The 18,201-nt window shown below is 43.9% G+C and overlaps 1 protein-coding gene across 1 annotated transcript; it reads right to left on the bottom strand.

Moving 5' to 3' along the window:
* Nucleotides 1–7,354: 7,354 nt before the first annotated feature.
* Nucleotides 7,355–8,802, bottom strand: LOC120648658. The gene is made up of 2 exons (XM_039925368.1): nt 8,661–8,802; nt 7,355–8,066 (listed from the first exon to the last, which is right to left on the bottom strand). The coding sequence occupies exons 1-2, from the start codon at nt 8,757–8,759 to the stop codon at nt 7,689–7,691; spliced, it is 477 nt and encodes a 158-aa protein (XP_039781302.1). The 5' UTR covers nt 8,760–8,802; the 3' UTR covers nt 7,355–7,688.
* Between the last annotated feature and the right edge of the window lie 9,399 nt (nt 8,803–18,201).

The raw sequence follows: 18,201 nt of genomic DNA on the forward strand, positions 1-18,201 counted from the left end.
ACTCCGCCACGCGTCGCCGATCCCCCGCGTGCACGCCGAGGATGGCCGCCGAGGTGCCACGGCGATGCCGTGACGACCCGACCGACCGCGCCTCGCCCCCGTCTCGCCCTTGACTCGCCTAGAGCATTCCCTCGAGCTCCGAGCCGTCCTCATCCTTCTCTCCTTCCTTCCTGAGCGAGAGCGCCGAGCTCCGTTGCCCCTGTTGCCCGGGAACGGCCGCCGCCGCCACCATGGCCGCCGCCCCCTCCTAAGCCGCCGCGGAACCCCCTCCTCCACCTTTCCTCGTGCCCAATATCACCCACAGCTAGCTTCCTTGCCTCTCACTGGTGCTCCTCGACCCGCTCACCGCCGTCCCCAGCCACCGGACCGCCGCGGCCGCCTCCAACTGCTGCCGCCGGAGTCTCTGCTCCGCGGAGGAGCTTCCTCAGGTCGCCCCGCGCCCAACCAAGGCCACCCCTAGGTTCCTCTCGCCGCTCTCTTTCTCCTCCCCCTGCTCCCCCTCGCCGCCGGTGACCGCAGGCGCCAGATTGCGCCGCCCGCCGCCTCCTCTGTTTCCCAAACCGGCCAGGGACCCAAGTTGAGAAGTAAATAGAAGTCCAGGGGTCTAGCTGCAAGATTTCCTTTCTTTTTTCTTTTGTTTTAAAAAACAGCAAACTTTGAAAATGCCTAGAAATTCGTAGAAAAATCAGAAAAATGCAAATCTAGATGCTCTGGAATCCCTGCAACAATATCTACAACTTTCATTACATGCACATGTTTATTTTTTGTCTGTATTTTAATCTAGGAAAAAGATTAGATTTCATAGACTACAATTATTCTAGGAGTTCTACTTAGCATCTATAGGTGATTTTTAGTTGGTAGCTAATCCATGCCATGCTTAGTGTTGTGTAAAAATTTGAGCACAAGTTGACACAGATAACTAGATGAAACCCTAGTCTTGGCTAGATCTAGTAGAATAACTTACTTTTTATTTCTGGATGTTATGATATAGATATGTATATGAAACATTTTCTGTGTACTTACAATACTAAATTAACACCACTGTCAACGTTTCATTATTTTTAGACGTGTGTAGCTAGCTCTGTGATTTAATCCTTAAAAGTGGTGATATATTGTGATAAATAGTTGTTGCATCTGGAAAAATCTGAAACTTTTACCATGACTTAGTCTTCAGAAGATAAGCTAGCATACAAAATTTGAGAGACAAAAACACATTGTAACTCTCTATATTAAATAGTCTTGTTATATGTGATTTAAATTTGTCAATTTTATTACTCCTGTTTTATGTCTAGAAAAATTCTGATAAATTTAAAATGTGTTTAGCTTTATGTGTAGACTTCTTTGTAAAAATTTGAGATTCAAAAGTGTGGTGGTTTAATCTGTGTAAATTCATTTTGATCCTAGCATGTTATCATTAGTTTTGTTAAAGGAAAACAACCTTTATATGTTTTGGTTTATGATGAAAACCCCATTTTGACTTTGTGAACTAACTAATGTTATTTTCTACTCTATAAATGATTGCCCAGTAAAATATGAATGAAAGTGTTTCACTCTTTAACTTCGGGTTTTGTTCGAATTACAACTTTATAGTGAAGCAAGTTATAAGTTGTTATCGTCACACAACTCATACATGTGCATTTCATATAGATTCGACTACTCTTGCTGACGGAACATACGAGCTGGTGCCCGAGTCCGAGAGTGAGCAGCGTGAAGCTCAGGTGAATCTAATTGAAGTTACTGAAGACCCGAACCCGATTTCGGAAGAGCCCAGATCCAGTTACGCCCAGGAAGGCAAGCCCCGGAGCACGTCCTTCTATTTTAAAAGATGCAACTTATTATTGTTCCTATCTACTTGTGCATTTAAGTTACAGGAGTTGACTGGAACCTTAGTTGCATGATCCTAGGTACCTATGTTTGAACACTAGTATGTATGGGTCGCTAGTTAGCTATGCTAATGGTTCGGTAGAAGTCGAGTGATTTCCTGTCACTCGCGAGAAATTGTAGGAGTTGGTTGTCTATTACTTGTTACAACTATAAGGTCGACGGGCGGGGTCGTGATACTCGGGATGCCCCGTCTGTCTAGTGAAAAGTGATAAGGCCGCAGTGTGCGGTAGTGGTGGTTAAGCGTTTGAACGTACTAATCACATGCCGAGAATATGGTAATCGGTAAGCTTAAGTACTGGATTGAACCGCAGCCGGAATATACTCTCCACCGTCTTGAACTCGTTCACATCTAGCTAATGGCGAGTACAAAGTCGTCGTACTGCTGTACTTGAGGGCGGTGGGCCTGTTCCGTGAAGCGGGAATTGAAGGGAACTATTGCGTGGGTGACTCTGTTCCCATGCGTGTGTTTAGGTCTGCCTTGCCAGGTTAACAAATTCGATTCGAATCGTCCGTTTCTCACCGGTTATTGAGACTGCTTAACCCTTCTGTCACATAGAGTAAGAAGTGAAAGATGAAGATGAGGAATATGATTGATTGGATGATAAAAGATAATTGTTTTCACCATGTATGCTATAGGATAGATGCTCACCTAGAATGGATAATTGAACTATAACCTGAAAACTATAACCTGCAATTAAGGATTTACTCTTTACTGCTTTTCGGCAAAACAACCCCTCAAGCCAAAAGCCTTGCATGTCTAGATAAAAGGCTAAAGTATACCCTCAGTCGGGTAAGTCTTGCTGAGTATTAGTATACTCAGCCTTGCTTGTGGCTCAATTTTGTTTCAGGAGATACTTTGGAGGACATGTTTGCCAGTCTGACCTGGCCTTGCACTCTCCCGCCTGGTTGGTCCGTGGAGTGGGATCCATCCCCGGCCACCGATGACAAGAACGAGTGATGTCATGAAATGGGCTTCTTCGTTACACCCCTTTCGTCGTTAGTTCTCGTGTTTACTTTCCGCTAAAATAAAGGACTCTGGTGAACTTCTTATATGTTGTCTTTAAAAAGTACTTTGTAAATTTGGAGCTTGGTTTGTAATGCTACTTTTATGTTAAACTCTATGTATAATATATTGTGAGGTGTCGTAATCTCTGGACTCGCCTTCACGTGAGTTATGCTGCTTTGTTCGATCTAGGTTTAAGTGGTTTTATCGGGAATTTACCCGACAGACCTCCGATGTGCTCCGTCTGCTGTGCGAGTTAAACCTAATTGCCTTTGCAACGATGGTTAGCGCACTTAAGCCTTTTTATGTCGGGCGGTTCTGCCACACCAGCCACCTCTACAAACCGTGGGTATAGTTGACATCCAGCAACTCTTAGCTAATTTAGACACCATGTCTACACTAGAAAAGGATACTCTTGCGTCCCGCGCGGAGCCCCCACCCTCCGGATGGACAGACATCACACTAGAGCAATCATACGAATACTGGAGCAGTTGATAGAGTTCTAAGAACAAAAGACTAACCATCTCCAGCACTAGGCGATCATGCAATGCAAGCATTGAATAATAACGCAACCATGACAAGAAGCATATACCCGATAACTCAGAACATCCTTCAAGCAGATATCGGTAATCATAGTCTAATTCTATTACAAACAACCGAATATTACAAGAGAGAGGTAGAGATGAACTCATACCAGACTCTTGAGCAACTCCTGCGACTCGATGACTCCTAGACTTCTCCTAAACTCCATTAAGCCTAAAGACTATGCAAGATGAGCAAGAGAGGAGAGGTGTGAGGTGTGAGGTGTGTGTGTGTGTTCTAATCTCTACCCCCCTTTGTATTTATAGCAGGGAGCCACAGGGTGAGACTCTCCAAACCGACCTAAAGGATCAACCAGGAGGTGGCACGTGGCTTGACTAAGGCGGTGGGGCCCATGGGCCAGGTCTGCCAACCTGTAGGTCGGTCGGCCTGCCCGTGGGGCCAACCGCCCCCATCTTCTTCGAGCAGGCTGTCCTGGGCCTCCTTGTCTGGTCCACGGTGGTCTTGGCCTGTTTTGGCTTGTCTGAATTGGGTTCTTGCATCACTTTTGGTCCATCTGAGTCTAAATCGGTGCTCTGATAACTTCTGTGATTTTATGTTGGGCCAAAGTGTGCTTGTAACCTGCATATTAGCTCAAAAACACAACTTGCATTTTCTAAAAGGTAAAGTGTGGTTTAGGGACTTTATTGGATAAGGATGCGTGTAAGAAATGCAAACCCTCATGATTTTCTGATCAAGTTGGCGCCTGGAAATGATCGTTAGTGTGCGTCAACAAGATCCCCCAAGCTGTCCTTTGCTTGTCCCAAGCAAAGTAGGACAAATCAGGTTGTTGATCAGAAAATCACTTTGACTCGTACCTTAGCTGTAATGTCATAGTCTGAAGCAAAGAGACATCTATAAGCTTAAATGAGTTGGTATAAGGATCACCGGGGTGTCCGACCTAGAGGGGAAGGGGTGAATAGGGTTGCTAATCGCTTTCTATCATAGGGCTCAATCTATTTTCATGAGATAAACCTAACACGTCCTACACATGCTAGTTATGACTAAGGTTTATCTATGTTACCCTCTACTTACCCCTAAAAGACTTGCAACCTATAGCCTATCCTAATCAAACTAACTAGGAAAGTAAAGGTACGCAAGATAGAGTAAATGCGGAAACGTAATACAGTAAGTAAAGAGGTAAGGGAGAGAATATGTAAACTCCCATGAAGACGCCAAGACACACGATTTAACGTGGTTCGGTTAGGACACCAAGTCCCTCCCTACGTCCACGGTCACTTGACCAACACAAACAAGTGTGATGCCAAGTCTCTTCGCTTGATCACCGTCTTGCGTTTGCCACCAAGGCTCCCGGCAAGCAAAGGCTAAGTGACCCCAAGTCACCAAGACAAGGCCACCGCCACCGTCTCTCTCGAAGCATCACCAACGGCACCGTCTTCACTATCGGAGCTTCTCACCAAGAGGGGTCTCCTTCCCCGCACAAAGTGTCGTTACCGCTCAAAACCAAGTCGGAGGGTCACACGACGAGTACACAAGATGCTTGCCACAGCAAGACTTTCACTCAAGCTAGGTCTCTCAAGAACTATGCCTAATCAAGCACTAAGCACTTTCACAAGTGTGCTTAAGCCTATATGATGTACAATGAAGCTCTATGGTGGTTGGAGGTGTTCTTTAAGTGTAGTAAGCTTTCAGCAACTCCAGCACACTCAAATGACCCGGCCTTGGGGGTATATATGGGCAACACAAGCAAATATAGCCGTTGGAGAAAAGCTGCCAGAAAAACACTTGACGCCGGTTAATCCGACGCACCTCCAATAGTCATCGTCGGTTCAACCGGTGATACTAAACTGCCCGTCTCAAAAACTAGCCGTTACGTGTACGGGCAATCAACCGATGCTGCGTCGGTTTAACCGGTGAGTGTAGCTGTCCTTTAAACTCTGAAAACAAACTCTCTAGACAACTGCACCGACGTTCACCAAGACCCAATCGTCGGTTCATCCGGTGTGTAGACTTTGCCTCAGCTTCTGAGTCCATTGCACCGACGTATTCAACTTCCCTAACGTCGGTTCAACCAGTGAAACCAGAATTCCTGGTGTGCTCCAAGTCAATGCACCGACATATGTAATTTTCTCAGCATCGGTTCAACCGGTGATACTAAAGTGCCCGTCTCTTTGACAGCGGAACCACCGTAGGGGCGGCCCTTCGGGCCTAGCTACACCTATCTTCTCTTTGTCATCACTTGAACCTAAAAGCCTGAGAATGGTCATCTTGACAATCATATTAGTCCAAGTGTTGTGTTGTCTATATCAATCACCAAAACATTATATTGAAATATGGCATGAGAGGCCATTTTCGCTACAGTTTGCTACCATACCTTTGCACAATTATTTTACTCCTTCATGGTGCTTTTTAACTGTCTCCTTGTCTTGGGCTGTTGAGAGTTAGAACGGTGCATAGAGTAGTACTTGCTCATAGATCCGCAATCCATCTGGAGATACTTTTTTGAAAGATTTTTGAAAATATGGCAAAGTTCCCAGGATAACTCTCTCGAGGCACTCAACTTGTATTTCCTTACCAGGGCAATATCTGCCTTTGATCTTTCCTACTACTACAAGCTTTTGTGGAGCTTAAGGTAGGATAAGAACGGGCACACTTGTGTTCTATATGTTGTAAAGTCAAAGAGATGATCCATGGAGAAACAAGTCATGCAATCTCGATCAAAAAGTGCAAGTATATGAGTGGATGGATGGATAGATGTGGCTTACTCCTTGACGTAATGGCTTTCTCTCTCGAGTCATCCCTGTATCTCTTTTTTTTTGAGACATGGTTACCCCTTTTTTTTGGGTCATGCTTCCTTGGCATGCCATCTTTTCTTTTTTGGGGCAACCATAGTCTGACTTTATTTTATTTCAGGGATGTTCTACGAGAGATATCACCAAGACATGGATCATTTATTAATGTGGAATGGATGGATGGTGGTGCCAATTCCCAGTGTAGGAATGTAGTGTAGGAATGTAGCAAATGGATGGGACGTATACGTACTTATGATCGAGAAAGCATAAAAAGCATCTCGCTAGGGTCACACAATTTGACAAAACTCAACAGAACAACAAGCAGCATATGTGTAAGGTTTTTCATGGAATATGACATATGACTCTGGTAGGACATTGCATATCACTGGGGAACTTGCCTTCACTACAAGAAATTTGGCCTTCCATGACGATTAGATTGTGTCACAGAAGACTAAATATTTGTCATTGTATCTAATCTATGACGACTTTGTGACAAAAAAAAAGTTCGTCATTGAATGTGCGTCACTAATGACAATCAGTGACGAAATATATTAAAATTGTCATAGATTTTATGACGATACATTTATCGTCACAGATTTTTATGACGCCTTAGAATCGTTATTATTGGAGAGAAAATTGTCATAAGCTGTAGAATGTGATTTCGCCACATAGGATCAAGCTGGGTGATGTGGTTCTGACGTGGCTCTACCTTGTGACGTTTTTATTTCATCATAATTTATCTGGCCCACATTATTTTTAGGCCCACTTGCAGCCTGGTCCAGCCCATGTTTAGACCCATTTACAGCCTGGCCCAGCCCATGTTTAGACCCACTAGTAGCCTGGCTCAGCCCATGTTTAGGCCCACTTCAGCCTAACCCAGACATATTTAGGTAACTCAGCTCATGTTGAGGCCCAACTATGCTTGACCCAGCCCATGCGAAGTCCATTTGTAGCTGGACCCAATCCATGTTGGCCCAGCTCATATCAAGGCCCGCAATTGGGCCAACATGAGACCAGCCCACTATAGTGCTGCCCAACTATTGTGGCCGTCCAAACATGAATCGTATAATGCTAATTTAATCTCATTTGTAACCCAACACATCCACATCCAGCTCACAAAATGGTATTTGTAGTATAGAATAACATAACCATACTTCATTCACATAATATTATCACAGTTCAATAGTTCATTGACATAGCAATAATCCATATATTCCACCAACAGAACCATCTCACAAAATATGACAACCACCATCTAGATCCACACACATAACAGGATCTTCACATTTTGCACATTTGGCAGCCAACAAGTTCACAAAACAGCAGAGCAGTATGGCACTTCAAGCCAAAAAGGACCTAGTGTTCACATCTGGACACATCAACTCCTAGATCCAAAGTTAGCTATAATATTCCCAAAATACCATAGTCCCATGAAAGCATAAACCACGTTAGGGATAAGTATTCACCTATCACTGACTCTGATTGAAGCTGATCAAACCACAAAGGAGAGCATTGTTTTCTTCTAATTGCTTCTTGAGATCTCCAACATCTTCTAGATGCTTTTGTTTTGCTTCTTCTGACTGTTTCTTTAGGTTGTCTATCTCTTGTTGCTGACCATCAAGCTTTTGTCGAAGTTCCTCTTTGTCTTGTTTCTCCTTCTCAAGTTGCGCTTCAAGCTCTTGCACACGCAAAGTTTCAGCTCGGCTAGATCTTTTCTTCAAGGCTGGCTGAAGGCCTACATTTTGAAGGAATTTACTTGATGGTAGAACTTGAGAAACTGCTTCAATTGCAGTATTGGGTTGCTGTTCATCTTCAACTGGAGCTGCCATAATAGCGTTCATGTCATCCTAGCGATGAAAGGATAACAAAATATTAGATATAAGTTTCAAGCGAAAGCTATACATCAAATTTGATCATAGTAAACTGACATGGAAATCATCATTAAAAATTTGGTATTAGAAGTGCTAGTTTAGCAATGCATAGCTCCAACATGAATGTTCAGAATCAATAAAAATTTAAATCTCTACATCATTCATATAACGAATATTAAATAACAGGTGATGTGGCTCATGGTAAAGCCAAAGGAGCAGGTAAAGAATATTAAATAACAGAAATTAGAGATTTGTTCAGTGAATAACTAATCAAATATTGTATGATGTAATGTTAGAATGTAGTTCTGTACTTCTGTTGAAAATTTACACACACACACACACAAAGGTTCCTTATAACAATCTTAATTAGAATCTGATTGCCATGATAATTTTCATGCATGTGAAAGAAATATGTCATGTGTGGTCACACTACATATGAATTTATTCATCTTTTTGCAGACTGATCATAAAAAAAATAACAGCATAGGATTGGAAACTAGGGAAAAGCCCTCAAGTAGCATATATTTATTCACACCAGTGCACAAAATTTAGAAGGAAACAATTACTTACAATAGCCTTCTGGACTGGCTCAGCAAGGCCTTTCTTTTTGCTAAGATGGCACTCCTTGAAAAGTTCAATTGCATTGGGTGGTGCATCGGGATATAGCATTTCGGTCTAAAATTATATGCAATACAATTTAGAACTTGTTAGCTCCACATAGGATAAGTGTAAGTGAAAGTAGTGAACACAGATGCGAAGTGTTTAGTATTCCTTACCACATATTTAATGTTCTTTCTTTCTCATAATCTGTTAGTTCTTGTTCTGTACATTGATGAATAAATAAAGTTCAACATCATCTTACAAGTTACTCCGTTCTCACAAACAATTCAGATGCATGTCCAAATATTAGAAACAGGTAATCAGATTCAGATTCAATGCATTGGTAGTCCTAACTTTATTCAGGCAATCCTCATTTTATCTAGGGGCATGACAACAATAGTTTAACGTATTCAAATTTCCAAAGTGTGAAATAAGGCATTGATGATTTGTAAACATTATGGATTAAACTATTAGACTAGCTAGCAGTTCTATCAACATGCCACAAGTCCTGATGACAATCTACATTAGCTAGCTAGATGACAATACACTTGTAAATTAGCAAGCCGATGACAATCAAAATGATTTTACCTGCTGGTTGCCGTTTGCCTGATCCTACCTTCCGGCCGGGAGCCATCTTGTACTATATTGGTCGGTAGAGAAGGGAGGCGTTAGAACCTGGAAGCCAAGAAAATTTGTGAGATCCTAAAATTCGTAGAAGGCGAAAAAAATTGCCAGCAACCATCTAGTGGTTATCACTGTCATCAAATCATGAGATTTTATCCAGCACCAAAAGGAAAGTGACAAACTCCTAAAACACTGTCGTGAACCATATGTAGTAGGCCTAAGCAATCAATTGTGGCCTAAATCAAATGAGCTCAGAAAATGTGTGATCCGGACTTCAAAATCAGCCATCCTACAAACACGATTTGCAGATCTACTCTACACAATCCAATTAATTGATGGTCACGAGCAGCTTGCTGCTGGTGGCAGTGTGAGTAGCCAGCTGCTATGCGCTGCCCAGCAGCACAGCAGAGGCAACGCGAGATGCAGAGGCGACGCAGAGGGGTCAGGAGGAGCGCGACACGGTGGGGAGCGATGAGGCGGGAGGCAGCCACGGGAGGAGAGTAGAGCAAGCCGGCGGCGTCGCGCGCACAAGCACAGGGAAGAGGAGGAAGAAGCATAGGCATTGGCACAGAGTTTCCTTACCGAGAAGACTGCTGAAGGATTGTTCTTGTCCCCCTCCCTGGTGCGAGGAGGAAGCGGAGCGCCTGAGACGCCGGCAAGGGGAAGGAAGGAGTGGAGGAGGCGTGGCGTCCGAGGGCCGGGCCGGCGACACCGGACCTGGCTAGAAGCTGTGGGGGTGGGTGGAGGAGAGGGATGGACCGGCAGCGACAAATGACCTGGGACTTGCGAAATGGGCTCGGTTAGGGTTCAAGAAGCACACGGGTAGGTTATATGGGGTCCGAATTTTTACCATTTTACCCTTGGTGTGCCCCTACAAGTTCCATATGTCTTGGACAGAATTGTAATTTCTGCCCGAATTTTTTTTGAGTGGCGGGGTCTGGACGCGCCCATGGTTTCGGAGGAAATAATTTCGCCCTCCAAATTTTTGGCGTTGGCGGGTTTTGACGCGCATGTGGCTTTTTGGGGGAGATGGCGCCTACAGCCACCTCTAATTGTTGGCTTCCATTCTTTTTATTATTTTTCCTCATCTTTTTTTTGAAAGTTATTATTTTTCTTCATCTAAGATAAAACAAATAGGTGTTCAAAAGTTCTTTAAAATTTAAATTTAAACATTAAGGAAGAAATGACATATTTCTATGTTGTGTCCCTCTCTTAAATTGGATTCTGATGTATATGTACACGTTATACACACACACACACACACACACACACACACACAGACATACATAGTCGATCATGCTTAATTATTTCAAACCAAAAGAGACTATGTTAGTTAAAGAATTTGATGTAGTGATCAAATCTTTATTCCATTTGGTACTATTCATCATCACGCTTCAACTAATATTTTGTAGTATGATATATTTTTTGCGAGAGTAGTATGATATATTCTTAATCACATAAATCCGTATCAAGCTGCAGTACTACTTTGTAGTATGATGCATTCTTAATCAAGCACGTGGTATCCAGGATTCGAACATGGGCCCTCCTCGCTCTGCCCATAACCGGCAGTGATAGCAGTGAAAGGGTGTTTTATGCAGTAGTGAACGTGCTCATCCGGTCGTATGTGTGTGTGTGTGTATATATAGGTTAATGTTGTTAGTCCTTCGTTACTTACCTAAGAGCATCTCCAAGAAACTAGATAAAATTTATAGTTAAATAACTAGGTAAATGAATATAAATTTTGTTGCAGACTTAATTTAATAAAGAAAATCTGTCAAATTTATGTATGCTTTTCATTTATGCATCAATATTCTACCTTTTCCATTTGCAAGATTTTGGTTTATGAACAGGGACTGTGCATGGAGTTCCGCAAAATGGAAATACAATATGTACATTTGAGGACCTTATCCTCTATGCTCACCATTTGTGTAGGATATTCGTATTTCAGTGTATGATTAGAAATGAAAAGCTGACCATGGGTGAATTCATTGTAATGCGTACTACTTTCTGTGATGATTATTTGTCTCCCCGTGAACAATAGCAGGGAAAAGATTGAGCAAAAAACAAAGGAACAAATACCCTCAACATTTGAATGCTATTCACCAGCATTTAAATAATCAATTTATTACCATTCAAAGGTTGGGAACCAAAACCAGGGAATAATAGCATAGTAAAGCAAAAATTATGTTCCAATAACTAGCCTTATTTATGTATTCCTACCATCCATGTACATACATCTGCTATGTAGTAGAGCAGCTCCCTGTGTACATATATTGTATCCACTTAAGATTCCCAAATAAAATCTCAGACAACAGAATGCGCGCAGGGGGCGCGCAATGCACTAGTAATTTCTAATTCCCTAGTCTGCTGATTGCAATTGGAGCAAAGAGAAAGAGTAGCAATACCAATCAGTAGCGATGGGCGGAGAGATGCAGTGGGTGACTGACAGCGGGATGTGACGGGTGGCCACAGCACGGCGCAGGCTGGACCAAGCGAACAGATGCGCCCGCAGGCCGCAGGCCGCAAGCCGCAGGGCGGCGGGTGGAGCCACCGGCCGCACAAGGCACAGGCGCGCTGCGCGCTGCGCTAAGGGGCGGCAGGGCGGCGGGCGGCGGGAGGGAGCGGCGCGCAGGGCGGTAGCGGGCGTGCGGGCGACGGGCGGAGCCGTGCGGCCGTCGAGGGAGCCCAGGCGCCCCCGATTGGATCTCGTCTGCGCCCAGTTCCCAGGAGCGGTGATTTTGTGCTGGTGAGAGTAACTAATAATTGTAGAAATATGCTTTGTTTACAAATAAAAGTAGGAAACATTCTCTAGCTCAGTGGAAATGGTGAGAGTTTGGAATCTGGAGGTCTCTGGTTCGATCCGTGGCACCATTCTCTTCTTTCCTGTTTTGCTTTTTTATTTACATGGACCGCCAAATAGCTCCAGGTTATGGTGGGCTGTTATTTTTCTTTTTGAGGGCGTTAGGATGGGCTATTATGTTCAATGAGTTCAATACACTACAGGTAAAATATTATATTTAGCCATGGCTCATATCGTACCATTTCCATCTTAAAATCACAATTTCTATTTTTTTTCCTTTCACTTATTTTTACATGAACAATGGGTGCGGGACCTAATAAGTTTGCACGTAGGTCACCGTCGTTGCCTAACGAAGACATTAGTGACGAACACCTAACCTAGTGACAATTTAGCATTGTCATAAAATTATGACGTTTGTAGTTGGACTCAAGTGACAAAAATGCATTCGTCACAACATGAAGTAAAACTAGTTTATGACAATTTTCATCTTGTCTTAGTGACGAACACCTAGTTTTCGTCGCTAAATTGTACCACCCTATATAAAATGTCATAAAAGGGAATGACCTAGTGACATTTTGATCGAGTGTCATGAGATATTCGTCATAGAAGGTCACATTTCTTGTAGTGCTTTTTAAGTTTTTTTTTCGAAAACAACTCCAGACTTCAAGCATCACTAGAACAAACTTGCATAACCTTATTTACCATATCTGAACTCACAACAACTTAGACTTGGATCAAACATACGCAACCCACGGAACTTTCAGGTTCATTAGCAAGATATTTGCATAACAAACAGATTTAAACTCAAGAGAACTCTCATTTTCAAACTAGGCACAACAGATATGATAGAGCAAAGCAAAACTCATCCTTTCAACTTATCATAAAGAGTTAAAACATTCTTACCGCGCATGATGAAAAAGGGAAATAAAGCAATAAATTTTTATTTTGTTTTTGAAAGTTTTTATTGTATTTTATTGAAAGCAAGTAAAGGGATACAGTTGACTTAGGGGAGGGAACCTCCCCCAAGCTAGCTCTTAGTTTAGGGTCTGAAAAGCAGGACCTTTCTCCATACCTGATCAGGTTGAGGTCATTTCGTCCATACCTGGAGAAGTAGTAGCGGTCGATGATGTCTTGTTCTTCTTGTGCCATTTCTTTTTGGTCTTCTTTGATGGCGTAGTCGGCGCAGAAACAGGATCCTCGGATGTTGGATAGACGATTTCCAGATTTTCCCATACTGTATTGGTGATGAAATCAGGGATCTTCTGGTTGTCTTCCAATGACTCGGTGGAGTATGAATTTCCCAATCCTCCCAAGCTGGCTTGGAAGGGGGATGATAGTCTTGATCATTCCAACTGGGCTCTGCCCATAACTCTTGTTTCTTACTATCCTCATGAATAAGGAATACCTCCCTCTTGTTTTGAAACTTGAATTCCATGGTCTTCCCCATGATACGGAGGCTGATTCTTCCTGTCCCTACATCAATTTTGGCGTTTGTATTCTTGAGGAATGGTCGCCCAAGTATGAGCGGGATTCCAAGATTTTCTTCTATATCAAGGACCACAAAGTCCACTAATATGTAGGTATTCTTAACCTTTACCATTAACTTTTCCACAACTCCTTTTGGATATCTTATCGTGGAGTCCGCCAGCTGAACACACATAGTGGTAGGGAAAATTGATGGATCAGAGTGACTCTGGATCGGAGTGAAAGTTTTGCGGCAAGTCGAAACCGATCATACACTACCCTGTTTTCATATCATCAAAGACAAGAAAAGAAAGCCAAGTTAGCCTGTTTAGCAAGCGAATACCAATTTCGATTTCGTTCATCACTTTGTCTATATTCTTCAATATGTGCCTTCCCCGGCAACGGCACCAAAATTGCTTGTTGGCGCCTACCAATGTCACCACCGGGAAACAGCGATGACGCCTGCAGACGCCAATTTGGGGGGGGGCAGTATTTCATGAACCACGAATAAATCCGCAAGCGCACAGAATACCGCTGTAGCATTTTCCCCGGGAGTATACCGGGGTGTCATTTATATTTCCGCAGGGAATGCGATGAGTGAAGAGATATATAGACCAGTTGATAAACTTTATCTAGATTGGATATTCTCATGCATAAACAGGGGTAAGATAATAACATGGTAGGAGAGAGTGTGATACACACACAAACTAACCTCTTGGATAAATAAATAAAAGAAAGATAAAAGATGCTCTAGGCCGGGAGCAAGGCAGAAGTTAGAGCTCGAGTCAACTATGCTAGGCTAGCTGTATCTACACTTTCTCATTGGTTAGCTCGTCAGAGATTAAACTACACAACAGGGAGATCGCTATCGAAGCAACGGGAGGAGCCCATACACCCCGGCGACTTTATGTACCTCCTACCCCCCATATCGAACGTGGAGGATTACTCGGGCTCGGACAGGGTTGTCACTACCTGCCGGCTACCTCTACAAACCATGGGTATAATTGACATCCAGCAACTCTTAGCTAATCTAGACATCATGTCTACACTAGTAAGGGATACTCTAGCGTCCCGCGCGGAGCCCCCACCCTCCGGATGGACAGACATCACACTAGAGCAATCATACGAATACTGGAGCAGTTGATAGAGTTCTAAGAACAAAAGACTAACCATCTCCAGCAGAGGGCGATCATGCAATGCAAGCATTGAATAATAACGCAACCATGACAAGAAGCATATACCCAATAACTTAGAACATACTTTAAGCAGATATCGGTAATCATAGTCTAATTCTATTTCAAACGACCGAATATTACAAGAGAGAGCTAGTGATGAACCCATACCAGACTCTCGAGCAACTCCGGCAACTCGATGACTCCTAGACTTCTCCTAAACTCCACTAAGCCTAAAGACTATGCAAGATGAGCAAGGGAGGAGAGGTGTGAGGTGTGTGTGTGTGTGTTCTAATCTCTACCCCCCCTTTATATTTATAGCAGGGAGCCACGGGGTAAGACTCTCCAAACCGACCTAAAGGATCAACCAGGAGGCGACACGTAGCTTGACTAAGGCGGTGGGGCCCATGGGCCAGGTCGGTCGGCCTGCCCGTGGGGCCAACCGCCCCGATCTTCTTCGAGCAGGCTGTCCAGGGCCTCCTAGTTTGGTCCATGGTGGTCTTGGCCTATTTTGGCTTGTCTGAATTGTGTTCTTGCATCACTTTTGGTCAATTTGTGCCTAAATCGGTGCTCTGATAATTTCTGTGATTTTATGTCGGGCCAAAGTGTGCTTGTAACCTGCATATTAGCTCAAAAACACAACTTGCATTTTCTAAAAGGTAAAGTGTGGTTTAGGGACTTTATTGGATAAGGATGCGTGTAAGAAATGCAAACCCTCATGATTTTCTGATCAAGTTGACGCCTGGAAATGATCGTTAGTGAGCGTCAACAGTAAGTTTATACCAACCCACTTAAGCATAAAAGATATATCTTCATATCAAAACCATAGAAACCTTAGGTTAAATTATTCTTCAAGTTTGATTATCATGTGAGGGTCTCCGAGCCGCTCTTGACCGCGAGCACGACTGATATATCAGTTTTACACTCTACAGAAGTTGTAGACTTTCACCACAACTTGTGTCTCCCGATTTGCCCGAGGTAGGTAGCCACTTAAACACTTCCTTAGGTGAGTGGCAAGGGATCCACTATGAAGCCTTTACAAAGACATGCAGATAACTAATGGCCCGCTAGAGTTTTAGTAGCGGTGTGGTCCATAACCCTCCCTAATGGTCAGCACCTTAGCAAATGCTGCTACCCCAAGAGGACCGAACTATAACCCCTGCACCGGCCCCCTCCTTGCCCTTTCGGTAAGGCCACCAGTTAAACACATCCCTAATTAATCGGCTAAGGTCAGAGCCATGTGACATTGTAGTTGTATTGTTTTTTTGGGTGGTTCGCCATTTTCCAATTAAACATCATGATCTTGCAAATTAACCAAGATAACAACATAAAGCATGTTTAACCTTTCTCAAAAGTTCATTATATCGCCATCCCAAGATAAAGAATCTAAGCATTTCTACTCAACATATTAAATTAAACCCAGTGTTCAAGGTTTCAGAGTAAAAGACTAGTTAAATCCTTAATAGTTGTCCCCTTCAAGTTTATGCAATTCAACAATAAAGTAAAGTGAATTATCATGATATTATTGGGATCAAATAGAATATGCAGGGGAGAAGTCCACTTGCCTTCCTTGCCAAACTGCTGAGTCCCTTCCTCGAATTGTTGCTCTTGATTTCCCTCGAACGACGTGTTGTCTACACGATCACACAAGCAAAACACAACAACAAATAAGAAAAAACACAACAACAGTAAAAACAGAGAAAGATACGATGCTAAAGATGTTGTGCGCGTTGCAAGGATCGCATGAGCGCAAGAATCGCTGAAAACGGAGTTAGAACGAGAAAGAAACCGTGGGCTTATTTGTGAGAGATACAGAAGTTTAAGGGGCCAAACATGAAGAAACCGTGGGCTAGAACATAAACAAACATATATACAGAGGGTCCAGAGTGTAAAAGAGAGGTACATGGATGATGGTATCTATTTTATAAGAACTCAAGGGTTAAAATGGAAGAAGATGAGCCTTTCTGGAATTACTTTTGAACTAAAGCGGACTGCGGGTTGATTCTGGTAAAACCCAATGTCTCTGTTGCAAAAACTCCGGGGACGGATCTGGTTGACTGGTGCTGACTCCAGCTAGATGAGTCCTGATCCGTCGAATCTTGATTCGACGACGTGGATGGGCTGAAGCGGCTCGGGACGACTCAGCTCATGTGGCTCGGCTGCGGGCGAACAGCTCAGCGGCTCGCCTCGGTGTTGCACCGGTGGCTCGGTGGCAGCAGACGGCGGCGTTAGGCGGCGGGCCTCGTCGGAGCAAGACGAAACCGAACGCCCGGCTTCGATTTCGTGTGGGGAAAAGGTCGAGGAGGGAGAGGGGAACACAATAAAGGCGATGGCGGGGTTGGAATGGCGAGAAGGTGACTGGAGCATGTCTGTCGCTGGTGAGGTGCGGGCAAGGCGCTCTAGCGAGCAATTCTATCCGCGAGGGGGTGAAAGAGAAAGAGGAAATGAGAGGGTACCTTGCTCACCTCAAGACGGAGCTCCGGTTGTGGTTTGTCATCGAGAAAGGGCGGTGAAATGGCGGATCAACGGCAGCTCCGAGTTCGGGTGGTGGCAACGCTATGCAAGCAGGTGTGAGCGAGGCGAGAGCGGGGAAAGGGGTGCGGTTGGGCTTGGGTGCTCCTTTTATAGAACAAGGGAGGAAGAAGGAAGGCCAGAGGCAGGGGAGGCGGCGGAACTCGGGTGGCCATGATGGTCGTAATGGCCGTGAAGGCGGCAGCCGTTTGCGGTGCGAGTGGGTAGACGAGGGAGTGCGGGTGCTCGGGCTCATCATCGAGCCTTGATGGCGGTCAATGAAGAAGGGGAAGGAGAGTGGGTGCAGGGGAGGGGGAACGACCGGCAGTGCTACACGGTTGGGTGGGGAGGCGGAGCGCGCTGCACGTCGAGGCGATGCGCCAGAGGTAGGGGATGACCCTGACTTGCGGGGCCCACCTAGCGGTGAGGGTGAGAGGAGGGAGGGTGAGACGGGCCGGGTTGCTGGGCCGGGCCAGGAAGGAGATGGGCCGAGTGTAGAAAAAATAAAAGGAGAGAAAGAAGGGAAAGGTGGGCTGGGCGAGAAAAAGAAAGAGAGTAAACGTTTTTTTTAACACAAACATCATTTGAAATAAAATTATTTTGAACTTAAAACAAATTTAAATTTTGGGTGTTACACTTTTCATATGTAGATGTAGCAGTTGCCTTTGGTCCCAAGGATTTACTGGAGAAAGCTATTGGTTTTCCTTGTTGCATAATGACATCGCCAATACCATGCCCACTAGCATCTGCTTCTAGAACAAAAGGCTCATTGAAAATTGGTAATACCAACACATGTGGTTCAGACATGATCTTCTTGAGTTGTTGAAAAGCATTTTCTTGTTTGGCAGTCTACTCAAAAGAATTTTTCTTGAGGGCATCAAATAGGGGTCTTCAAATAACTCCATAACCTTTGATAAACCTACTATAATAACCTGTTAAT

The sequence above is a fragment of the Panicum virgatum genome, chromosome 9K (genome assembly GCF_016808335.1).
Source record: "Panicum virgatum strain AP13 chromosome 9K, P.virgatum_v5, whole genome shotgun sequence".
Taxonomy (NCBI): Eukaryota; Viridiplantae; Streptophyta; class Magnoliopsida; order Poales; family Poaceae; genus Panicum; species Panicum virgatum.